Genomic DNA, 27,150 nt, shown 5'->3' on the forward strand with positions numbered 1-27,150 from the left:
TCAATTATAAAGTCACGCATATTTTTTAATTTATTCAATTTAGTCCCTAAACCCGGGACAAGCACAACTTTCAATCTAGACCTTCGGATCAAAATTCAATTTCACATATATTCATTAGGGACCTTCTACTTTCTATTCCTATAGAAATTTCATAACAGTTTTATATTTTATTCGATTTGGTCCCTAGTATATGAAACTAATAATTAGGTTTTACAATTAAGTCATTTTCTTAAACAAAGTTTAATTTCTATCGATTTAACACCTAAATCATTCAATTCTCAACAATGGCATCTTATCAAAACTTCAACAATTGATCAAATTGATCCTTGAGTTAACTTAATCAAACTCTCATGATGAAAAAAATCTATAAAAATAGAAGAAAAATCGCTAGACTTACTTGAATTAAAGACCAAAAGCTTAAAAACTTTAGCAATGACATTAAGCTTCCTCTTTTCTCTAATGGCCGGTTGGAGAAGACCAATTTTCATTTTTATACTTAAATTGTAGCTTAATTAACTTTAATTAATTAGTTTTAATTCATCTTAATTTACTTAATAAATTTACAATCATCATTACAGTCCACTAGAGAATGTTTAAAGATGGTTTATTAGCTATTTTGACCCTTTAGATAATGGTAATTTAAGTGCTCAAACCATTCTCAATTAAAAATCTATAGTGATTAAACTCTTACAATTTAATCATTGGGCCTTAATTAACCACATTTTCGACTGAATTGCTTATCCATTCATCTACAAACTAACTCCGTAAATATCTTTATTTAATATTTACGAACTTGATTTACAGAAATAAGGTCTCGAAACCGTATTTTCTGATATCACTAGAAACCGGGTCGTTACACCTTCTTAGTTCATCCACATTTTGAATTTTGAAATTTCAATCCCGACTAAACGGTAGTTGTTAAATGCATTAATTTAATTTTTTATATTTTCAAAATCTTATGTAGCAAACTTATTAATCACATATGTAATGCCATATTAGCTTGACATTTTTGTAAACTACTTTTAAAAAGAAAAACCAGTTGATAGATTCATCCATTACCGTTTCCATCAATATTAAAAATTTAAAATTAAAAAAATATAAGTATTAAGAAATATTAAATTAGAGAATATGAACTAAGCGTCTGTTTGATCGGCACATTTTATTTTCCTGAAATTTTCACTCGTCGTTTTTTCTTCCTTTATCATACTCAACATTTTCATTTCTATATTTTGAAATCCTTTCTTCGGTTTATCTTTTAACAAATTCAATTGGTGACTTTTTTTTTTACTTCTTCGGCCAGAAGGGTAAGTTTTATTTCTTACTTTTTTGTGAACTCCGTAATTTTGAGGATTAACAAATAAATAGGGTTTAGGGTTTAAAAATATGAAATTTTAGGATGAAGTCTTAAATTACAGATCTTAAATTGTTTTTCTTCATTAATGTTATTTTATTGATTTATGATTAATGCTCAAATTTAATTTTATAAATTAATTAATATAAATAAATACTTTTTTAAATGAAAAAATATTTATGTTAAGTTTGTTTAAAATATAATTTTCAGAACATAAGTTTAAGAAAATTTACACAGATTCAATTAAACACCGGAAAATTTCATATTTTTCTAGAAAATCAATCTATTTTCCAAAAATCCTTTTCTGAAAATTATTTCCAGCGAACCAAATAAAATCTAAATCTATAATTTTAAGCATAGTAAAAGTCGAATAGTAAACATTAACCAAATGCATTTAACTATTCCCATCTGAATTAAAACAAAAAAAATTAATATTCGAAATTAAAAAGGATAAGCATTAAAATTGACCTAATTAAAATATAAAGATTACGCCCACCACTTACATAGTATAGTAACTAATAGTATTCTAAAAATAATAATAAAAATAACAAAATTTGACCAAATATTAATAAAAAGATCTTTTCAGTCATTCTCAATTTCGATATTAAAGAAATTGAGCCTTCTCAACAAAATTGGAGCATTTTAATCATTGTCAATTTTGAAAGTGAGCATCTAGGGACAATTAATCATGACATTAATGTTTTACGTCCACGGTACATAATTTTTATTGGTATAATAACAAATTTAACTCTCAAAATTTATACATTCTATCAATTTGATCCTGATTTAATAAATTTAGCCCTATCATTTGTACAAAAGTGTAAATGTTAAGGCTATATTTATTAATATTTTTTAAATCAAGACCAAATTGGTAAATTATGTAAATATCGAGGGCTAAATTTATTATTATACTAATCAAAATTATATACAATTGCAGAAGATATTAACACCCTTAGTTGCTCATTTTCGAAATTGACGGATTAAATTACTCTAGTTTTCTTAAAACGGACCAATTTGCTGAATATTAATATTGAGAAGGACTGAATCTGAAGTTCCCAAATGATATAATATTAAAATCCCAGAAGGTAAGAGTTAAGAGCTTGGGCTTGAGATTGCTGACTTCACTCATATAAGTAAAGAAAAAGAACCATCATTCTTGCTGCCATTATTAGTCAAAGGAGAGCAGGTTGCTTGTTAGATTTTCAAAGTACGGATGCTGCTCCATACATTCCCAATTTTCACATTTCTCTTCCTCGTGTATATATATAAAGAAACAAAAAGCCTTTGTTTTCTTTTTTAAATTAATTTATGTATGTCAAAATAAATAGCAAATTGATCCATTTTTACTGTTAAAGATTAGTCTGACTAACAAAATAATCAGAAAGTTACATGTGACATGTTATGTGTATCTTAGGTATAGAAGGAGCAGTTTTTAATAGTAAAAATGGAATTAAATTTTTAACAAAATGATTAATTTACTTATTGATCTGTTGTACATGGATTAATTTATCTATTTTCTGAATTGAAGAGACAAAATACAATCTGAGAAGGAAAATTCAAAGAAAGCAGAAGTTTGGAAAAGGTATATACCTTAAGCCTTCAATATAAGTATTAATGTGAAAGGTATAGTTGAGATTTTCAAACTTATACCAATAGAAAAACAATGAGGTCTACTTCTCTCTATATTTGAAAAAGTCTTCAACTTGTTATAATCATTCAAACTTAACCCCTTTGTTTTCTTTTTCTGGGTTCTTAACGTTGGTTATTATTGAAATCGTTGACGTGGTTGCTAACCATTGCTACATCAGTCAATGAATCTGGACTCCACATTGTCTAGATTCATTCTGAAATTATAAAAGAATCATTAAAAATTTTGAAACATATAATTTTAAATTTCTTTTGTAATTTTTAAATATTTTTAGTGATTTTTTTTATTTTTTATAATTTCAAAATGAATCTAGATGAAAGTGTATTCATATTCAGATAAACCTACACAACCATTTGTTTAGGTTTATTCTGAACTTGAATTTTGAAATTTTTTTGAATTTTTTGTTGTGTTGATGTGGAAGCCGTTAACGGCCATGTGAGAAAATTCACTAGAAATTAACGGCCAATATCAGTCAAAAGACAAATCCAGTAAATTTGTTAAATTTAGAGACTCAAATGAATGCAAAAACTTGAGCGGGATTTAATTAATTTTTTTGAAATTTATCAAAAGCTTTTTTATATAAAAAAAAGTGGGATGCTGTGTGAAATTCTTCTAATTATGGGGTGGTTTGTTACTTGTAGAGGTGTTCATGGGCCGGGCCGGGTTCGGACTGGGCCCATAAAAAATTTGGCCAAAGTCCTAAGCCTGGGCTCGGCCCGAAATATGGGCCTGGAATTTTGTCCAGGCCCGACCCGGGGAAAAATTCCTAAGTCCGGGCCCAGCCCGGCCCATTTTTAAATAAACACAAAAAAAAATTTAGAAAATTAAAAAAAAGTATTTTAAAATATTTCTAAAAATAAAAAATATATATTTATTATATTCGGCCCGGGCCGGGCTGGGCCCAGGCCAAAAAAGTGATGCCCTAGGCCAGGCCCGTTTTCTAAACGGGCCTCATTTTTTTGCTCAAGCCCATATTTCGGGCCTATATTTTTACCCAAACCCTCCCATATTTCGGGCGGGCCGTCGGGCCGCTCGGCCCATGAACACCTCTAGTTACTTGTCAAGTGCTTTTGTACTAAAAATTATTTGATTATTGTTATATATTTTATTGGGCTAAATAGTCTATGTCTATGTACAGCCCAAATTTAGCCCGGGCCCATTTACAAAATAAACAAACCATTCAGACCAAAAAATAACTAAACCCAAACCCATTTCCAACTAGCCCAAAAACTAAAACATTTCAGAAAAATCCCCCCTAACCCTAGGTGCCGCCTCTAGCCTTTTTGACCTTTGGCCTTCTGCCACCGCCGCCAACGTCACGTCACCACCGCCACGGTCACGTCACCACCACCACTTGCACCGTCACCTGCAAAGAAGAAACAAAACGAAGAGAACAAGCAAAAAGAGCACAAGCAGTAGATTCGGCTATAAAAAGCTGAAGAAAATGTATTTTTTGGGGGGGCTTTTTCTTTTCTTCTTTTCATCTTTGTATCAAAAAACATATATCATCAGCAAGAAATAAAAATCAAGCTTTAAGGTGATTTTTTAGATCCGATTTCAATCTTTCTTTTTTTCCCTTTTTTTGTTGTTTTTATTTTTTATTTCTTATTTCTTAAACGAAAATAAAAGAGAAAAGGAAAAAGGGAACTTATCGGAGAGAGGGCTTCGGGCGCCTCTATGACACCTCGTCGGCCGTCGGGGTGGTGGCGGTGCGGCAGAAGCCAAGTGACCCGATGGCCGGATTTCTTTGAGAGAAAAGGGGTCCCCTTTTTTTTGTTTTTTTTAGGAAGAGCGACTGAAGTGAATTTTTGGAAGAAAAATGGGCTTAAATAACCCCATAAAACGGCGCCGTTTGGGCTTAGGGTTTAGAGACCAAAAACGACGTCGTTTTGGTTTCTGGCCCGCATGGTGACCCAACCCAGGGGGAGGATCCGCGTGTTTTCTTCAAATGGAATATTTGCGCAATTAGTCCTTTTGATTTTATAGCGCTTTCATGGAAGTTTTCCGCATATTTGTGATTTGGCCACAAAATTTTATTTTTGGTTCATTTTAGTCCCCATCGAAGCACAGCGTTTTGAGGCTTTGGAGTATTTACCATTTTGGTCCCCCTCTCTTTCGGCGCGTCACAATTTAATCCTTTTTGTTTTTTTTATCTCGATTTCGCCCAATACTTTCGTTTTTATTTCGATTTAGCCCATATCTTGGCAATTTTCTTATTATTATTATTATTATTATTATCTACTTATCTATACTTATCTGTTTAATTCAAATTTCGATATATACATATATATATGTGCATATATTTTATGATATACATATTTTTTATGACTTATATATACGCTTACATATTTTTCTTTATATATATTTTACAACTTATATTCATATCCGTATATCTATATACATATTTTCATTTTTATAAATATATATACATACTTACATACAATCTTTAATTTAAAATATACCTTTTTATATACTTTTTAAATTCATATACATATATATTACTTTATATATTTTAGTTTATATACATATATACTTGTATATATATTTTTTATTATTATTCATTTTATAATCTTAATATACATATATATTTATATACTCATTTATATATGATTCATATTTTCCGCATACATATGTACAACTTTTTACATTTTTTTTTCTAATTTTATTTATCTGATTTGTTTGTTTGTTTATTTCATTTTTGTCGAAACCGTTTTTTGAAAACAAAAATTTTAGTTATCAACTTTAAAGATAAAACTGGAGTCGCCACTGATCCTTTATTAGGGTGTGATCGGTTCACCTTAAAAATTATTTTGGTCTGCGAATTTTAAGAAAACAGGTTCGGGAGCCAGTTACGCACGAGGAAGGGTTAGCACCCTCGTAACGCCCAAAATCGGTACCAAATTGATTATTAGATGTCTTAGTGTCGAAAGTTTTAAAAAAATTTAAAATAAGTTTGAATGATGAAATTTGCAAAAGGATAATCAATCGTTCAAGTCATGTAAAGAAATCGAGTCCCAATACGTTAGGGTACAATTACTCATAATCCCCGAACTCTGAATATCACTTTTATTTTATACGAAAATCTTCATTCCAAGAAAGTAACATGCCACACCCAATACGTTAGGGCACAATAAGTTAAGTTCTCAAAAATGATTTTTATGCATTTTGAATGAAAATATTCTCGATCATCTAGGATTGACAAAGAAAATCAGAACCCAATACGTTAGGGCTCAATTTCCCTCGAAAATCCCAAACCTCAAATAATATTTTTATTCAAAAAAACCTTTAAGTCAAGAAAATAACTTTGATGCATAATTAAAAACCAAAATATATTTTCAAAAGAGTATGTTAAAAGTTAATATACAATATGATACAGGTCCTTTAATTTAAAGCATATATACATAAATATTTACAAATATATATACAAATACAATATAACAATAAAGCTGCAAACATGTGTTTACACATATCTAACACATATACCAGTATACATGCAAATAGAAGGAATAAAATATATCCAATAAAACAAACAGCAAATATGTATTCAAAATAAAAAAAATGCATATGTATATATATTTACAGAATAACATGTATAAGTGCATATATATAATATAAGGTATATAAAAAAGAAAATAAAATAAGGATATAAGGAAAATGTATGTATAAATATATGCATATATTTTATATAAAACAAATGCGCATGCGTATGTATTTTATGAAAAAAACGTATGTATATATTTATAAAATAAAAAACAATGAAAACCAAATAATAATGAAACATATATAATAAGTATATAAAAAGCAAAAAATGTATATGTATAAGAATAATAGCAAAATTAAAAAATGACTAATAAATGATTTAAAAAGAATCTTAAGGGCTGAATTTAAAATAAATTTTTTTTTAAAAAAAAGGGCCACTTGAATACGCGCGTTACAGTGGGGGATCAAAAAGACAATATGCCCATTGATCCCACGGCGCCGTTTCAACGCAATCCGCATTCATGGATGGTGGACCAAATCGAAACGGGCGCTAAATTTCTGTGGCAAAATTGCAAATGCGCGCGATACCGCATTTAAAATCAAAACAAAGGAGGAAGGACTGGACCCGCAAATATCCCACCTGACGTCAGAGCGCGCGGATCCTTCCCTTCGGGTCGGGTCACCGCGCGGGTCAGGCCTGGGAAAACGGCACCGTTTTGAATGTTGTTTAAAACAAAATTCTCCCTTAAAAAACATTTGAAACAGAGTAAAAGGAAAAAAAACAAAAAAAAACACTCAAATGTCCTCTGGTGCTCTGCTAGGGTTTCGCCCCTAGCGTCATCGCGCCATCCCTCGGCCCACGCCGGCGCTCCGACCACGACGGAGATGGCCACCGGTCCGGCGTCCTCGGCGAATGAGGTAAGTTTCTTTTGTTATTTATTTTTTTTTAAAACGCAAAAGAAAATAAAATATATAAAAAAATGAAATAAAATAAAATGCAAGAACCCGATTCACCTTGAATAAAAAACAATCTAATTTTTCCAAAGTTTTTTCTATTTCTTGCGTATTCTCTCTGTATTTCTTTTTTTTCCTCCTTTTTACAGAATAACACGGCTTTATATATAGCCCGAAACTGATTTCTTTACCGTATTATTTCTCTATTGGACTCTTTGAAACTGTTTTGCAGGTATTCGTGGAGATCACGGCGCAGGGAAGATGCTCCGAGACGTGCGGCAACTAGAGAGTGCTGGAGGCGCTGAGCAAACATGCGGCTAGGGTTTGGGGAATTTGGGATATTAGTTGGGCCAGGTTTAAGATTATTGGGCTTGGACTGCCCATTTTTGTTTTGTAAAGGGCTCGGGTCAATTGGGCTTATTACAACTTTCTTTATTATTTTGAATGAATGTTTTAATTTATTTGTTTATATATTGTTATTTTATATGATTATAAGTATGATTTTTATTATATTGTCCCTATTGTTCGTATTATTTTTACACTTCTGCGTGCATTATGATTTTATTGGCTTTCGTATTTTTCCTACGATTTTCGTATTTCATTTTATTTGATATAACAAATTTGTTTTGAATAAATAATATTTCGTGTTTAGATTCGAGAAAATCGTACCCTAACTTACTGGGTTTCGATTTTCACAACACATCTAAATGCACGATTCTTTTCAAACTCAAGTTCTTAGTAATCTCGAGGTTTAAAAAATCGCGTCCTAACTTACTGGTCGTGATATCCTTTTTAAATCCGAGATAGCTAAAATATCTTTTAAATAAGTAAATTTTTGACATTCGTTCGCGTATCGGGAATTCGAGACATTGTATCCTAACTTACTGGATATGATTCTCTTTCTCACATGAAATATGCCCCTTTTTCCAAAATTTTCAACGTTTTAATACAAGGATCGTATTTTTAAAATTCTTCAAAGTTTTCAATTTTCGACATTAAGACATTAACTAATCAACTAGGTACCAATTTTGGGCGTTACGAGGGTGCTAATCCTTCCTCGTACGTAACCGACTCCCGAACCCGTTTTCTGAATTTCGTAGACCAAACTCGTTGTTTTTAATAAAATTAAATTGTTTATTAAAACAACCGCTTTTAAAGGTGACCTGATCACAGCTCATCAAAAAAGATTGGTGGCGACTCCCACTTTCGTTTTCATTTTTCAAAACCCAAGTTGACCCCGTTTTCATCCAAAAAATGGTGTCAACAGCCTAAAAAATAGTTTATTGTCTAAATAGGTCGATTTTTTGAAAACTTAAAGAAATATGTTGTTTTTGGAAAGAGAGTGTGAAAGCACGCCCAACTGCGTGCTTTCTACATAGTTGGCAGGAAAGTGCACCCAGTTGGACGCGCTTTCTTTTTAACTTGTAATTTTTTACTTTTTTAATATAATTAGTGTAACACCCCTTACTCGTATTCCGGCTCGGAACAGAGTATGAGGTATTACTAAGTTTTTTAAAAAAAATTTCGACAGCATTTCTGCTTAATTTTGCTTAAACCTCCTGCAAATTTAAATCACAATCCAATATATATATATCAACCAAACTCATTTATAATAATACTCACAATTTAACTATTAATGAACACCACATTTTAAATCAAACCATAACATATATTTACATGATGATTCCATATTTCATAGGTCGTCTATACATGCCATAATTTTCCGGAACGATAGTAGCAAAATACCCCAAGTGTGAAGGATAGTGTGGATGATTGTCTGACTTCGTTCCAAATTTCCGAGTTGTCGGAAGTCACTATAATCAAGGGAAAAATAAAATCGAGTAAGCATATAGCTTAGTAAGTAAACACATGTTAAATAAGTAATTACTCACATAACTACACCAAAATATAAACTTATTCATGAATAACTTCATTGTTTAGGCAATTTCCAGCAAACTGTTTTTCTGCGTCATAGTCGCTAATTTATTTTTATCCGGAGCTACAGGGCTCCAAATTGAGTTTCGTAAATTTTCCCTGAAACTAGACTCATATACCATTTCACCATAAAAAATTCAGAATTTTTTTACCCAGCCAATTAGTACAGTTTATTCATTAAAACTTCCCCTGTTTCACTGCCCAACGGTTCTGACCCTTCCTCAAAAAAATTCACTTAACTCTCTGTACAAAATTTTAAAAATGGTTTCGCTTGTTTCTATTAAAAATAGAGTCAATAAGGAATCCAGGAATATAAATTTCACACCATAATTATTTTTGTACAATTTTTGGTGATTTTCCAAAGTTAGAACAGAGGATCCCGAAATCAATCCAGCCCTGTTTCAGTAAAATTCAGATATCTCCAAAAATACAACTCTTTTGCTTATTCTATTTATTTCATATGAAAATAGACACATTCAGCTTCAATTTCATATATTATTCAGCTTCCCATTCATTTTCCACCATTTATGGTGATTTTTCAAAGTTACCCATCTGCTGTTGTTCAACACAGTTTATAACTAAATCGTTCCTTTTTTCGTTTTTTGATATTTTCTCCCATCGCATACATGGATTGATTTAGTATCCAACTCAATATTTGCCCCATAAAAATTTCCACCATATGGAAATATTCACCTTCCACACTTTTTCGTTGAGCACTCGGAATGTTAACCGTTATTGGTGGATCTCGCACTTAGCACCACCACTTAATCGGGGAATCAGCACTTAGCAACCCCTTGGGGGAATCAGCACATAGCAACCCCCTTTTTATTTCAGAGATACGGTGGATATCGCACTTAGCACCACCAATGAACTGGGGAATCAGCACTTAGCAACCCCTCGGGGGAATCAGCACATAGCAACCCCCTTTCACATTTCAAAGATACGGTGGATATCGCACATAGCACCACCAATGAATCGGGGAATCAGCACACAGCAACCCCTTTATGTACAACATACTTCGGCTTATTCCGAGTGTTCAACCCATAAATCATATATTGCAACCCTTTACCACCTTTCCCGATTTAACAACATTTTTAGGATATGGCCAAACATTTATTTTAATTCCAAATAAATCTCAACATATATCAATTAATGTCAAAATAATACATCAAGTCACGTGTTTACTTACCTCGGTGCAAAATATCGTAATATTGCACTTCACTCCACTATCTTTTCTTTTCCTCGTTTGAGATAATCTTCACGTCTTTCTTGATCTATAATAGCAAATTTAACTCATTTAATGTTCACATTCATTAAAATAATCCACCACCCAACTTTTTGAAAAATTACAATTTTGCCCCCAAACTTTTGCATAATTACACTTTTGTCCCCAAGCTCGGAAATTAAACTTCATCACTTATTCTTAGGTTTTATGACATGCTGAACATTTTTCCCTTCTATGGCAACATCAAATTCCCACTCTAACATACACTTATGAACAATAATTATTTTTACCGATTATGCCTATTTACCCGTTTTCGCTTAAAATCGCTTAGCAAAAGTTGTTTAACATAATTTATAGCTTCATATTCCACCATAAAACAGCAAAATAAACACATTTCACCTATGGGTATTTTTCCAAATATGAGCCCTAACACGAATTATTGCTAGAATAAGCTAAACCGAGTTACGAGGATTCCAAAAATGCGAAGAATATTAAAAACGGGGCTAGGATGCACTTACTATGAGCTTGAGAAAGCAAAGAAACCTTAGCTATGGCTTCCTTCAAATTTCGGCAGCAACTAATGAGGAAGATGATGATTTTTGTCATCTTTTTCCCATTTTATTTTTTTTATTACCAAATGACTAATATGCCCCCACTTAAAAAAATCTATTTCTCTCATTTCTTATGTCTATTTTTGTCCATCAACTAACTAATGGTCTAATTACCACATAAAGACCTCCAATTTAAAATTTCATATCAATTAGATACTTCTACATATAGAACTCAACTTTTGCACTATTTACAATTTAGTCCTTTTGACTAAATTGAGTGCCCAAACGTCGAAATTTTCGAACGAAATTTTTACGAAAATTTTCCGTGAAATTGTAGACCATAAAAATATAATAATAACCATATTTTCCCTCGTCGGATTTGTGGTCCCGAAACCACTATTCCGACTAGGCCCAAAATCGGGCTGTTACAACTAGTTTCTTTAGTTAGATGGTTAAATGCTAATAGTTTTATCCTTTTACCTTTTTCTCTGTAATCAACTTCTCATTTACGATCAACATCTTCCGAAGTCTTTCTTGAACGAATTTTTTTCTATGGAAAAATAAAGTATCTTGTCGAAGTCTTTTATAATGATTTTCAAAATAACCTATGGTTGTTCAAAGACCCTTTCATATATTTTATTAGGTACCAAGGAAAGTTAATTCTAGCCTCAAAGGATACGCCTCTTCTGATCAATAAGTGGAAATATTACTTTGTCGATTTATGGAAATATTATTTTTACCTGTGGCCTCAATCAGAAAGGGTCCGTATAAATCAATTTTCTAAATATTCTCTCAACTTTCTAGGCTATTTTTTAAGTGTGCGATTAAATCCTTCAGTGGTATGGAGTCAAAAATTCATTTCTAATAGATAATGCTACGAAGACGTTGGATACAAGAATTCCAATTATTTCGCTCATTGGATGAGTCCCAGTTTCAATTTCTCTTCTACTCATATTTGTATTTTTTTATTTTATGTTGTTTTAAGTTTTTTTAATTAATATTTTTAATATATCAGCTTCCTTAGTTAAATGGATAAATAATAACTTTATCCTTGAGACCCAGGTTCAATTCCCCTTTTCTAAACGCATTTGTAATTTTTATTTCATGTTATTTCAAGCATTTATTATTATTATTATTAATTAATAAATATATTATTTTCAAATTAGTTGATGTTTATATTATATATAAAGGAGTTATCAATTTCAAATATTTTTAACATAATGATATGTAAAATATATTTTTTATTATATAATTGCATATTTATTATTTGATTTTATGAATAACAGAGTTATTAATTAAAAAGATAAATTAAAATATTTTTTCGAAAATAATATATTTATTAATTAAAAATAAAAAAGCTTGAAACAATATAAAATAAAAATTACAAATATATTTAGAAAAGGGGAAATGAAAAGGATGAAATTATTATATTTGACCGCTTAACTATTGAAGTTGAATTCCTAAAAATATTAATTAAAAAATAATAATAAAAAGTTTAAAACAACATGAAATAAAAAAAATACTAATTTGAGTGGGAGAGGAATTAAACTTGGGACTTAAGGAAAAAATTACTAGTATTTAACCATTTGACTAAAAGAACTAATTGTATTATAAAAAGTCAAAAATTGCAACTTAAAGGGAAAGTACGTCCAGTTGGGCGTGCTTTCCTACCAGCTGTGCAAAAAGCACGCTCAATTGGACTCGCTTTCACACACTTTCTTAAAAAAAGGGCCTATTTTCAGATATATATATATATAATGAGATTTGAACCCATAACTATTACATTAATAAAATTTAAAGTTTATCATTCAACCAAAACTTTATTTTAATTTTCGTCAATTATATATCTATAAAACTATTTATTGTATGTTAATTTTAAAGATAGAATTTTTTTAATATAATTAAAAATCATAATTTTGTATATGGAATCAATGTCATCCATTTTGAGCATAGTCCACTCATTGGATAATTAAACTTTATAGTCTTGGTTTTGGGTGTAAGCCCACTTGTGTAACCAAAACTCAATTTTAATATTATTTTTAAGTGATTGAAGAAAAAGTAGTAAGTAAGCTCTACAAATCTTCTTCTTCTTCAGTACTTGTAAAAGTCAATCACTTCAACCTCTTTTTCATCTATTCTCTAGTAACACCACTTTGCTGTCAGGATACGATGATGAGGTTAAACATAGCAAAGGCCCCAGATTTTTCTTCAACGACTTAGTTCGATGTCATGATGAGGTAGCAACAACTATAAACAACTCTCCAAAAAAATGCTACATATACTTCACTAAAATACAAAAAGAAATTTCATGAGTCTGCCCCCCAACTTGGATACACTAACAAATGAAGCAACTTGACTATGGCCGCATTATCAAGAGAGGTGCTCTGAACTTAACAGAGGGGTTCCGTTTCTTGTTCTTGATGAAGCTGATCAGATGCTTCAAGTAGGATTTGCTGAGGATGTTGAAACCATACTGGAGAAGCTGCCTGCAAAACGTCAAAGCATGATGTTTTCTGCAACAATGCCTAATTGGATCAAAAGCCTTACCCAAAAGCATTTGATCTGGCTTGTGTGATATATACTTTTCACCCATCTTTAGATTCTTGCTTCTAGGTATTGGTGGTGATTGTATTATGGAAATTTAGGGATCTAAAAACCAATGCATGCCCTATTGGAAGTTATGAAATTTGAATCCTTGTGCTGCAGCTGGAGTATTAGAATATCTAATCAAGGTTGTTGTAGAGGGAAAGACACGTATACATAGCGCTACTTATTTTTAATGACTTACGTGCACCTGCAGGTTGGAGATTCTGATCAAAAGTTGGCAGAAGGAATTTCCGTGTGTTCTATTGTAGCTGATATGCGAGGAAAAGCATCAATTAGTGGTCCTCTAATAACTGTAAGGGTCATGACATTATGGTTTTTTTGTTGGTTTTATTTTAGTTTTGGATCAATACACATTATGGTTCATGCTCAATAAGTGTCGAGGTTTCTGTCATCATCAAGTCCTTTCTCCCCAGGAGCATGCAAAAGGAGGAAAGTGTATTGTTTTCACTCAAACAAAGCGTGATGCTGATCGACTAGCTTATGCTATGGCAAGAAACTTTAAATGTGAAGATTTGCATGGTGATATTTCACAAACCCAGAGGGAGACAACTCTCTCAGGCTTCCGAGATGGGCGTTTTAATATTTTAGTTGCTACTGATGTTGCTGCTCGAGGTCTTGATATACCTAGTGTTCACCTGGTTATTCTCTTTCAAAGTTCTTACCCATTTTTTAAGTGTTCTGTTAGAAACTGTAGTTATCTCTGTTGATTATAGATGATAACTCAATGTTTTTGGCTCATGATGCCAGACACATGTCTGGTTTGTTGGTATTTTAGTTGTCGTACCCTGCCAAGGATAATCTGTTTCTTATGGCTCATTGATGGGATATACACAATAACAAACTCCCAAGACTGTACGAGAATTGTACCTGAAATATATAGTGAATTAGACATTGATTGCTAAGTTACTGCATGTTCTTATGGATTGAACTTTTAAGCTGATCACTTGTTAATTTGTTGTAGCTTCCTAGGGTCGAGGTTGAAGGCTGAAGCTCTGGCATGTTCAATGAGATGGGAGCTGGTGGTCGATTTGGGTCAAATGGAGGTACACGAGATAGTATATATGGGCTTTTTCCTTTCTGGCAGGCAGGGAGAATATGGATTTGGCCGTCCTGGAGGCAACAGGGGTCCTGGGTCTAGTCGTAGTGGTGACTGGTTTTCTGATGAGTTGGGTGGCTATGCAGGATCTACCTCTAGTTGCTTTGGTTCTAATCATCAGTCTGGAAACTTTGGTGGATTTGGGGAGCTGGGTAAATCAGATCATTCTGGGAGCTTTGGTGCAAGACGTAGTTTTGGAGACTTTGGTTCAGGCAATCTAGGTAGGTTCGGTGAGAGTCGTTCTGGTCAGACTGACAGTGGCTTTGGGAGCTTTTCTGGTCGTTTTGGTGACAATTGTTCAAATTGAATTAGTGGGAGCCATGGTGATTCTCAATCTAGTCTTTTGGCAGCTCGATGGGCTCTAATGTTGATGATGATCGATTCACTAGATAAAGACCCTTATAAATTCTTTAAGGTAAGCATGATGTAAGTAAACACAGCTAGGAACTCTACCTCTCTGTTGTCCTCTCTAACTATAGCACTTTTTGCTTTCAACTTGAAATGAACTTGGTAGCATAAGTTGTGAATTACAAACATTTTGACAAGATTGCCCTGTGCCAGCTAATTTTCTATATATATTCCTAATGCTAACCATCTCTTCCTTCAGTTTTTGTTTTCTCTGGTAATGCCTTGAAAGTTTTAGTGGATCAGATTAGTATGGAAGAGCTTGTAACATATACTTGATGACATTTCAGCCGTATTCTGATTGAACAATTGGAGCTTGTACCTATAGCTTGAGATGGCAGGGTCATTTCATCATTGTTTTGTTTTGTTTTATTGTGACAACGGCCTTGCGTATTAGGGTTTCGTTAATGGATAAAAATCGAATCATCAAAGTGTGCAATTTTCATTGCTTTTTTTTTAGATTTACCTAGTAGAGGATTGTTGCTAAGGTACATTAGAGTTTCACCAGAAAGGGATAATCCATGAGTCGATTGATGTTTGAATGTTGGGTGCAGAAGTGATCCTTGTTTTGTGTCTCCAAATTCTTTTGATGCGTTGGGACTTGTAATCTTGCCACATAATGGTTTCCTTGCTTACAACATTTGGCATAGGTTTCGGCTGTTATTCCAGCCATTAGGTTGGGATAAGCATGTCCAAATGCCAATTGAGTTTGGCTCGATGGCTAGTGTGGCAGGTGTTGTTGCTTTGTCTTTGCATATTGAAAAGGTGATCGTTGCAGCCCTTTGAGCATCGCGTTTTTGCTTCACTTTTTATCGAGGACATTGTTGTCATGACTTACCCTTTATTGCCCTTGCCTTCATTTATTTTGCATGTCATGGAGGTGAGCATTGCAACGTACACTTTTGCTTGTTTACGGTAACCTAGGTTGAATAATAAGTTGGTGGTTCTTTGTTTTGTTTCATCACATGTGGCCTTCTCCTTTTGTGACCATATGACTATTGGCCAACCAGTTGGGCCGGTCTTGTTATTTCATTTCTACACTTTTGGTTGGTTATTGTGGCTTGCGTGTGGTGGTTGTTCATTTCATTCCTCAACCATGTGGTTAAGGATTTGATCCCCATCCATGGTAATGAAACACATTTCATAATTAATCATTTACTTCTTTGAAAAGCATCATGAGAGGAGGATTAATCATTGCGGGCATATGGTAAGTACATAATAGAATGCATATAGCTTCATGGTTTTAAGAGGTAAAACTCAATTATCAATTGGTAATTACGAGATGTAGTGCTTATGGCATGGGGTTGTCGTATATTTCATGATCAACTATTTGATACCTTAGTTACAACCAAAAAAAAAAAGAGTTATCTATTGGTCCAACTTTTCAAAAATTAAGCTCCCAAATTCATAACATTGTAGTTTTATGTTATTAGGGTGCAAAAGTAGAGCTTATCACAAATTATTAATACAAGCATGGAATTGGATAATTAAATTAGAATAAATATGAGATGAATATTACAATTTGCAATTTATTTGCATGGAATTGGAAAGTAATTTAAAAACTAATTCAATTTTAAATAGTTTATTAGAATAAAATTTGAGCTAAAACTTGCATATGATTTTTGGGATTCGATTTTAGCTTTATCTTGAAACATTTGAGTTTGATTTGTTTTAGAAATTAAGGGTTCGTTTGTTTACATGTAAAAAGTTTTACAAAAAATATTTTATGCATTTTCCTGTGTTTGTTTCACAGAAAATAACTTGGTCAACGGAAAATAACTTACAGATCAACGGAAAATAAGCCTTTTTCTTTGTAAAATGACTTACCCTTTTGAAAAACATGTCATTTTCTAGAAAAGAGCTCATCAATAAATAATTTTATTTTTATATAAAAATTAACTTAAATTAAGTTTAATATTATTATATTGATAATAAATTTTATTTTTATTTTTAAAAATATTTAAAATATTAATATAATTTATTATTTTAATAAATTATTTAACATTTAAATTTAATTTTAATAGTAAATTTTAAAAATAATAATTTTAAATAATATTATTCACATATTATTGAAAATATCAATATTAATATTTTAATACTAAATATTTATTACAATTATAAATATATTAATAATAAATATTTTGTAGTATAAATGTTAAAATATGTCATAAGTCTATATACTATTCACAAATTTGCAATTTAGTTTCTATACTTTTATTTTCAATAATTTAGTCCCTCTACTTTCCAAATTTGAAAATCAAGTCCAATTGTTGACATTGTTGATTTTTTTTGTCAATTTTGTTAATGTCATATTTTTAAATAAAAAAATACTCAGTTGGTAATCATGTAACTAAAAAATAATCGTTGCAATGAACTTAAATTTAACAAAATATTTTTAATATATGTAAAAACAATGTAAAATATAAAATTATAGATATAAAATAAACTCAATTAAACAATGAAAAAATAATAAAAAAATCTCAAATGTATGTTTGTTTAATTGAAAACGACTTTTATGAAATATTTTTAAAGAACCTGCCAAACAAAAGAAAATATTTTACACAGATTCATCCAAACACCAGAAAATATTAGCTTTTACAGAAAAGTAAGTCATTTTTCTGAAATCATTTTTCGGAAGCCATTTTCAGTGAAACAAACGGAGCCTAAAAGAAATACTATGCAAACTGAAAATTAAGACAAAAATGAATTGTAATGGTTTCTTACTGCCTTGGCCGTCGGTCTTGTGGTTGCCTTTGCTGGTCAGTTCTGCAAGCACGGTTCCGTCATCGTGGTTGTGGTTGTGTTTGTCTTCTTATTCTCTATCTGAGGTATTCCACAAGAAGAGAACTTGTACTAATTGCAATAACAAATCCGGTGAAGGGCGATAGGAGGACGGCGAGAATTGGGTTCATAGCCAGCTGCATGATTCAAGGAAGAATATTAGGAGCATAACTCCGATTCCCTCCCTCACTGCCGATTATCGAAGCAAAAGAAAATAGTAATACAAAGGACTTGGAAACATATTAATAGTTGGGAACTGAACCAAATTGGTGAATTGCTAATAAGGAACCGAAATCTGATGCACCAGCCTTTTTTTTTAACCACGAACTGGGTACATTACACAACTAGGAGAAACAGAGACACATTCCTTCTTTACCATAATTTAGAGCTGAATGTTGTACATGAAGGCAGGCAATAGAATCGACGCAAAACATTTCCTTTTGTCAAATCAAAGATCTAGATATCACAAATATGAATCCAATTCACTTAGCTTTAAATAGGAATTACCTTATTTTATGCTGTTAGCAGCAGACAGAGGCTTGGCAGAAGAGCACAACATTGGCAACCAAACGAGCTTAATCCGGAAAGCAAAACTTGCATAGATGTAGCACCAAACAAGTTAATGCTAACTATTGTCTCAAAAACCCACTAAACATTAGAAGTAATGTTTACCTCCCTAAGCAATACTGTGCCAAGTCATCATGTTAAGGAAAGAGACTCAAAGTAGTACCAGCTGGAGGTGCCGATTGGGACCAGCCACTTGCCTCAGCACTTTGCAGTGAAGTGTTGAGTTTTCTTCGAGCCTTTTGCCAGTGAACTGTTGAGGATTCACCCCTGTATGTTCATCAGTGCAAATACAAGCTCTGCTTGGCAGGAAACAGCCATCTTAATGAATAAAGGCGGAGGCTCCGATTACAGCTGCAAAGGGGATATAGTTTCCACAATTTCCCTCCCCCCCCCCCAAGTTTTTGGGTTTTAAACAGTACCGTCAACAAGATTCTCACTTCAAATGTCTGAGAAGAAAATCTTCTCAAAAAGATCACGGGTGAAAAGTGAAACATGTTGTACAACATTTCAGATCAAAATTGATTTATTAGATCGTATGATGAGATCCACAAATAAGGTGGCAGTCCATAAATTTGCAGAAAAGCCCTTACTGACCATTTCTGTAAGAAGTTGTGTTGCCTCTGAGGTATAGCCGTTTCGAAAAAACCCTTGGATCATTACATTATAACAGCAGCTATTAGGCAAACAATCATTATCTTCCATGCTCCTAAACAACTGGTATGCTTCATCTGGCAATCCCTCTTTACAGAACCCATTAATCATTATAGCATATGCGTAAACATTTGGTTTTAAACCATTGATTGAGAGTTCACAAAATAATTCCTTTGCAACTTTGATATGCCCAGTTTTGCACAAGCCATCAATTAGGATACTGTAAGAAACAATATTGAGTTCCACCCCACTGTTCCGCATTGCTTGAAAAAATTTCAATGCCTCTTCGAGTTTACCACTTTTGCAAAAACCATCTAGCAAAATCGAACAGGTCACCAGGTCTGGAACTTGTCCAGAAGCAACCATCTTTTTCAAAAGTTCACATGCCGTAGAAACTCTCCCTAATTGACACATACCTTGCATAAGAGTGCTGTATGTGACAGTATCCGGCATTAGTCCTGTTTGAGATATTTCATGAAAGAGTTCCATTGCTTTGTCTAACCTTTTAGCTTTACAATATCCATTGATCATGATGTTGTAACTAAGTATATTAGGTGCACAACCCTTCTTGATCATCAACTGAAACACTCTTCTAGTTTTATCCATTTTGTTTTGCAAGCAATAGCCGTTTATCAATGCATTATAGGTAACAACTTTAGGTTCAATGCCTTGCTTTCTCATCGTGTCAACAATAGCTTCAGCTTCAGAAATCGTTCCTTCTTTGCAATATGCATCAACCAATATAGTATAGGTGAAAATACTAAGTGAAATATTGTTATCCACCATTTCATTCAAAAGCCTTGTTGCCTCCTTATGCTGACCTGAATTACACATACCATGAATTAAGCAATTGTAAATAACAATATCCGGTCTAATGCCCTTAGCCTTCACTTTAGAAAAGAGCTCGAGAGCCTCGTTTAACAACCCGTTTTTACAGAGACAGTCAACGACACTACTATATGCTACAATATTCGGTCCGAAACCTCTTTCTTCCATCATCCTTAGAAACGTAATAGCTCTATAAGTATTTCCAGTCTTACACAATCCATTAAGTATTGTATTGTAAACAATTAAATTAGGTTGATACCCTTTTTCAACCATTTCATCAAACAAATACACAGCTTGAGAAATCTTACTTTGCTTACAAAATCCATTAATCAAAGTAGACAAAGTTACAACATCAGGTTCAATCCCTAACTTCAACATCTTCCCCAAAACAGAAAACCCTAAATCAATTTGATTTAACTGACAAAAGGTATTAATCAAGATGTTCAAAGAATAGACGTTATGGGAAACTCCTAATAATTCCATTCGGCTAAACATAGAAACAACAATGGCATAATGTTTCATTCTAACAATGGCTGCTAATAGTTTAGTGAACTCCAAAATTGAAGGCTTTGGGTACTTCTCAATCATCTTATTAAACAAAGTCCAAGCGTCATCAACATTATTGAAGCGGTCATACTTTTTCGGGTTTCCCCTTACAGACATTGAATTCTTACTTAAAGCTTCGATGTGGGTACCAATGGTGTTAAAAGAACAAGAACAAGAAGAGTGTAAACTAGAAAGATTCCTTCCACCAGTAACAAATGAACGAAGAAATAATGAAGAATTGAACTTACCCATATCTAGAAAACCAGCAAAATGAAAGAAAAAGGGCTAAGCTTCAAATGAAACCACCATTAACAGTACACGAGAGCCAGAGAAGAGAATGGGAGGACGAGTTTTGCCGTTTCGACTGGTTAAGGAATCATTTGGTAGGGCTAGTTATTATTGAATGGGGAAACTACACAATTAGTCACCATACTTTCATAAGTTTTCATTCTGAGTACCAAAAAAGTAAAAAAAAAACATGTTCTGATTTCAGCTTTTTCTCAAATATTTCATTTTAAATATTTAATTCTTTTAGTCACCATACTCCTCTTGAATTATGTTATCTAAGTCATTAATTATATGATTTAGACTTATCATGTATTTAGGTGAAAATATCATTTTTGGTAAAGTTTTTGTGAATTAAATTTTTAACACAACATTATTTTAGTATTTTAACCATAACTTGAGTTACAGATTTCTGTTTTAAACTTATAACATACCATTTGGAAGGAAACCAAAAGACCTAGTTGAAGTATGCCGAGGCTCAAGTCACGATACAATATTCTTTAAAAACAATACCTCATTCACCTATAATTGGTTTTTTAAGCATGTTGATACATTAACACTCTTATTGAAATACAAAATCGGTAACGGCTTAAGCATAAAATTAACATTTATTTTTTGAGGCTTAAGCAATATTATTAGACATGTTTTAAATCCAATTTCTAATAGAGAATAATTGGAGAACATAAAAGACCCCATATCACTCTAGAACTAAACTATGAATGCTTATCTTATATTGATAAATTTTCTATTTTACCAAAACAATTAGTCAAATAATACAAAATTTCATTCATTTGAATCTTGAAAACTTATCTAAACTTAGAAAGGTGATCTTCCATATCTTAGTCTTTTTTTTTCTTTTTCTTTGTAGAACTTCTTGTATAATCATCTTGTATGCTTTTGAGCATATATTTACAATGTACTCTTGGTCATGTGATAGAAATGAAAAATTATTTACATCCTTTACTTGGTTTGTGAATGACCAATAATGAAAATATTAGGCAAAATTTTTAAGTAATAAACCAACATGAATGTTAGAGTTTAATAGAGAATTTTTTTTTTTAGCTTGTAAAAAAAATCTTTTCCTTGTTCTCTAGAAAAAGAATCAAACATTGCATTATTCTTGAAAGAATTAAAAGATTTTTTTTGGGATCTTAAATCCTACATTGGTTCCACTTTAATGGACCTTAGATGTTGTATATAATGTGTACAATAATATATAGATAATGCTACACATACCTCACCCAACTAAAGGGTCACCTTATTAAGGAAACTACCTTGCTTAGCACACACCTCGCTTGGGTCCAAGGATACATAACTTAATCATTATGATAAATATGGCTGTCAAGTCATCAACATATCCTGCAACTCAATCACGTCAAGTTATGTAACTGACTTAACAAGGGCACTATTGAATGAAAAGCCCACTAATTAAAGGGCATATGGCTTGTGTAAGTCAACTTTATATATTTCTCCAAACCCTATGGTGGGAGGGATCATTTTTCGCACTTTCCAACCTCTCTCTCAACTCCTCCACTCTCTATGCCTCGTTTGCCTCTACTTCATACACGGCTTTTCACCTACTAAGTGAATCATCAACATCATCTCCATCCACATTCACCCCTTAATAATTGGTAAGGTGAGCATGGTTAGACATGGCTCATTCCAACTTAAGTATTCTCGCTAATAAAGATGAACAAGAACAAAATCCAAAAACCTGACTATAACCTTTAGCAACTTAAGATAAACTGCAAGCTGGTGCCCAACAACTTTTCCCTTAGCAACCTCAACCCCAAGAATAGCTGCAACCAAGTTATCATTATATCCCATATAATCCTTATGATCCACACTACTTGCATTATGCGAGTTACACCCAACATGCACCAATGAGATACTAAACTTAGTACCCACCATCTTCCCCAAATTACCTCTACTCCACCCCAAGAGAGCAAACCTCTCAAAATTTTAATGCAAGTTCACAATAGTTTACGTAAATGCAAGAAAAAAAAATGAAATCTTAGAAGAGCAACTATCCATGTAGCAATGACTTTATCAACAGTAGCAAGAAGTTAATACTCGCAACAAAATTATTGAATAGTTATGTGTAACAGCCTAATTTTCAGTGGTGTCAGAAACAGTGATTCGAGGTCACTAAATCTGACAAGTGAGTCTTAAAATTTAATAAATTAATAATTATAGGTCAAGTGTGAATTTAGAAGAATTTTTGAATTAGTGAATTTTGTGATTTAAAAAGAATTTAATAGGTAAATTGGGTCTAAAATACGGTGTCGAGACATCAAGTTCATAAACCGAGCCATAAATATTTTTATAAATATTTATGCAATGTCATTGAGTTAGTATAAAAGTTTCGTTAGAAAATTTTAACGTTTGGTTAGTCAATTAACTAAAAAGGACTAAATTGAGAATAGTGTAAAATTTGTTAAATTATGATTAAATAGCTTAAGTGACTAATGAGGAGGGATTTAAAAGGCAATTAGGCCCAAAATTTTATGGGCTGGACGGTTGGGCAAGAAAAATAAGCAGGAAAGTAAGGAGAAATAAGGGCAAAATTGGAAATTTTACAAATTAAATATATAAAACAAAGATAAAAGTGAAAAATCTAGAGATATCATCATTTTTCTTCAGCCAAAACGTAATAGGAGAGAGTTCTCAAGCTGGTTTTTCATATTTTTCATCATGTAAGTTCAATTATTGCTTTTTCTTTGTAAATTTTTATGTTTTATGACTTTTACAACTAGGTCCAACTATTGAATTCATTAGTTTTTGAGTTTATGAGTGATTTTGCAAGTTACCATGAATAAGTTCTGGAATCTTATGATGAATTATTATAGATTTTAAGTCTTAATTTCATTATATTATGATTTTATTAAAGTGATTTTAGTAGAAAATGATTTTTAGGGCCTAATTGTGAAAAAGTTAGGAATTGGGGTTTCGTACTGAAATTATGAATATCAAAGGCTGTTTAGTAGTCTAAAATGGTTGGATAAGGTGTTAATTGAGAAAAGTTAGATCAATTGAAGGGTTAATTGAGTAGGGGCCAAATTGTAAAAATTGCAAATTTTGAGGTAAAAGTGTAATTTCAAAAATTGAAAGGCATAAATTGTGAAGTAAATTAGTATTGAATTAGATGCTAATGAATGGAAAAATTTATATTATAGATCAAGAATCCGAAGATAAACGCGGAAAAGAGAAAGTATCGAGCTAGTTTCTAAACTTTTACAACTTCTACGAATTGGCCTAGGTAAGTTCATATGGCTGAATTTTTATGATTAATTGTTAATGTGGAAATGATATATTGTATAAATTCGTATATTGTTACTGAATTATGATTATGGTAAAAATGAGAAGAAGATGAGATTGTTAGTTCAAATTAAGGGATACGCAGGATTGAGTACACATGTTTGGCAACCAACGACGAATTGACGGATAAGTCCATGGTGGATCCATGGCAAAGTGTGAAAAGTAGGTATGGTGTTTCGGTGAAGAAAACCATACTGAGTTATGAAAAGTAGGTATGGTGTTTCAGTGAAGAAAACCATACTGAGTTGTGAAAAGTAGGTATGGTATTTCCGTGAAGAAAGCCATACTGAGTTATAGCAATGTGAAATATTCAAGCAAATTGTGGCACCGGACAAAAGATGTACTCAATTCCGTAAGACTATCCTTAATTTGACAGGTATTTGTAAGTGCAATTGAAGCTAAATGTCGGAATAGAAGTTGACTTCTGATATTGAGCTCGATTGGATATATTTATTATTTGAGATTGTGGTTGGCAGGAAATGTTGAATTTTTATTTGTTTGTTAATGTTGTTAGTGAAATTCTGGTAAGATTTTATTATGAGCCTGTGAACTTACTAAGCTTTCTGTAAGCTTACTGGTGTGTGTTTACTGTTTCTTGTAGATTGACGTATATATATATTTCGGAGGATCGGATCTACAACAACAATCACACTATCCAGATTTACTCCGGTAGATTTTGTTAAACAACTTTTTGGATTTATATGGCATGTATAGGGAATTGAAGTAAAAAGTATTAGTATGAATGACTAAGTATGCAAAATAAATTTGAATGTTATGATTGTGTTAGATATCGAAATATATACATGTTTTTAGTTTGAGATGGTTGATTGGTTGAACTTCATTAGTATTTAAATGAAGTAGTTGAAATACTGGAATTGATTGTGATTTAAATTTGCAGGGAAGGTTAGATAATTATAAAGGGGTTATATTGAATTTTTTTTAAGATTTGCAATGGAACAGTTTTTGGATATATGCATTGAGGTAACTTTGAAAAATCATCAAAAATGGTGGAAATTGAATTAGAAGCTGAGTGAGATACTAAATTAATGCTGAATGAGTCTACTTTCACATGAAAGAAATATAGTAAGAAAAAGAGTTTTATATTTTTAGATATTTGAATTTTAGTGAGACAGGGTCAGAATGATTTTGAGGTCCCCTGTTCTGACTTTAGAAATTCATTAAAAATTTCACAGAAGGAATTATGAGTTATAATTTATATGTATAGATTCCTTGATGAGTATATTTTTGGGATAAATAAGTGGAAACACCATATGAAGTCTGTACAAAGAGATAATTGAATTTTAGTGACAAGAGGTCAGGATGGTCAGTCACTGAAATAGGGGAGGCTTTAACTAATAAACTGTACTAATTGGCTAAACCAAAAAATCTGAAAAATTTATGGTGAAAAGATATATGAGTGTAGTTTCAGGGAAAATTTACGGATCTAAATTTTTAGTTTCGTAACTCGAGTTATAATTAAATAAGTGATTGCTGCGCAGGTGGACAGATTTGCTGTAAATAGTGAAATAAATTTTCAAACCAAGTTTTTATGCTCCGAATTAGTAAGATAAGCTAAGTAATGCCTCGTGCTCGACTCCAGCTACGGTATCGGGTAAGAGGTGTTACATTATGAGCTAACTAAAATCCCTAATCTTAGGCGCCCTAACAAGACGACTAACATGAAGAAATAAATTAGTTGTCTCTTCACAAGTAGAGAGGCCCAACAGTCAACCTCTCATATTAACCACAAAAGCAAAACCCTCAAAACAGGCCAACCTCTTTGAAGATCAAATGTAGGCCTTTAGGAAAAAAAGATGTAATCTTTTTGAAAAACTAGGTTCACTAATTTTAAATGAGACTATTCCAATGAACCTTTGGCCCTAGAAACAATGTAATTGACTTGTTTTGATTACTTTACCAATCCTTGGATGCATTCTGGAGAAAAAGTTTCATTTCAAAGTATTCCAGGTGAAGTGCACATGGTTGGTAAAACATCGACCTAGGTTGAACTTTAACTTGATTTGAACCTCAATCATTTAGTTCTAACCCTAAGTTGAAACTTTTCAAATTGCAAGTCTTAACTCATTTCCTTGAAGCCTAAACCTAAATCAAAACATTTGATAAGCTTTCATCAAATTATTTTCCTCCAACCTTTTCTCGCTACAATCATTTGTACTCTAACTTCAATTGAAGGAAACTTTGACTCTCATGATTCAAATGATTTTTGTGTCTATGATCTTTCGAATGTGCTGAAACATTTTTTAGCTATGAAGAAATTTTTTAGACTAACCATAAGTGGAGTCTATTGTAAACCTTTAGTCCTATTTAAGATTAGTTTAGAAGATGTCTTTGTACCCAATTGATGCTTCAACACTTAAGGAAGTCCATTCTCACGAAAGAAATTTGAATTAGAAGATTTTAGGTTACCTTCAGTTGAAGGTAGAGTTTGGTCAAAACCTTTAACCCGAAAATGAATTGAAGCTTGAATATGATTGAGGAAAATATTTTGACAATCATTTAACAAATAATTCATTTAGGATTTAAGGTTAGTCTATAAGGGTTAGGGGAATGATTTAGGGTATTTTTACAAATCAACTAAGTTTTTTGGTACCTTGAAAGAGTTGCACAGTTCAAGAAGAATCAATCATCCAATGGTCTGCGACTTACTTATCGCATGAAATATGAGATTTAGGGCTTAGGGAGATTGATTAGGATATCTCAATGATACATGCAAGATTTTTTATGGGTTTGATTGGTTTAGGGAAATGAATTAGAGTTTGTTTACAATATGAGAAATATTGTCTATGCTTTTATTTCTTATGAGGATCAACAAAAGCTACTCAATTTGAGGTAAGGAAATATATTGGTGGCATGAACTATCTTAATGCAACAAAAATTGTGTTGATGCTTTTTGTTTGTTGC

At 32.2% G+C, this 27,150-nt stretch overlaps 2 protein-coding genes across 8 annotated transcripts; one reads left to right on the top strand and one right to left on the bottom strand.

Moving 5' to 3' along the window:
- Positions 1-13,249: 13,249 nt before the first annotated feature.
- Positions 13,250-16,347, top strand: LOC107931334 (DEAD-box ATP-dependent RNA helicase 9). Of its 3 annotated transcripts, none has more exons than XM_041101546.1 (2): positions 13,250-14,043; positions 14,713-16,347. In XM_041101546.1, exon 2 carries the CDS (start codon positions 14,756-14,758, stop codon positions 15,152-15,154), a length of 399 nt encoding a protein of 132 aa, XP_040957480.1. In that variant the 5' UTR covers positions 13,250-14,043; positions 14,713-14,755; the 3' UTR covers positions 15,155-16,347. The 3 variants fall into 3 exon arrangements, with proteins under 3 accessions (XP_040957480.1, XP_016718689.1, XP_040957479.1); XM_016863200.2 differs by lacking the exon at positions 13,250-14,043 and adding an exon at positions 14,074-14,389 and having other exon boundaries at positions 14,713-16,341; XM_041101545.1 differs by lacking the exon at positions 13,250-14,043 and adding an exon at positions 14,075-14,363 and having other exon boundaries at positions 14,713-16,346.
- Positions 16,348-16,540: 193 nt separating this feature from the next.
- On the bottom strand, positions 16,541-21,007 carry LOC107931316 (pentatricopeptide repeat-containing protein At1g62930, chloroplastic). 5 transcript variants are annotated; one of them, XM_041101544.1, is made up of 4 exons: positions 20,874-21,002; positions 18,764-20,072; positions 18,541-18,626; positions 17,743-18,170 (listed from the first exon to the last, which is right to left on the bottom strand). In XM_041101544.1, exons 1-2 carry the CDS (start codon positions 20,875-20,877, stop codon positions 19,108-19,110), a joined length of 969 nt encoding a protein of 322 aa, XP_040957478.1. In that variant the 5' UTR covers positions 20,878-21,002; the 3' UTR covers positions 17,743-18,170; positions 18,541-18,626; positions 18,764-19,107. The 5 variants fall into 5 exon arrangements, with proteins under 5 accessions (XP_040957477.1, XP_016718675.1, XP_040957476.1 ...); XM_041101543.1 differs by having other exon boundaries at positions 16,541-18,170; positions 18,706-21,007; XM_016863186.2 differs by having other exon boundaries at positions 16,541-18,170; positions 18,541-20,072.
- Between the last annotated feature and the right edge of the window lie 6,143 nt (positions 21,008-27,150).

The sequence above is a fragment of the Gossypium hirsutum genome, chromosome D09 (assembly GCF_007990345.1).
Source record: "Gossypium hirsutum isolate 1008001.06 chromosome D09, Gossypium_hirsutum_v2.1, whole genome shotgun sequence".
Lineage (NCBI taxonomy): Eukaryota > Viridiplantae > Streptophyta > Magnoliopsida > Malvales > Malvaceae > Gossypium > Gossypium hirsutum.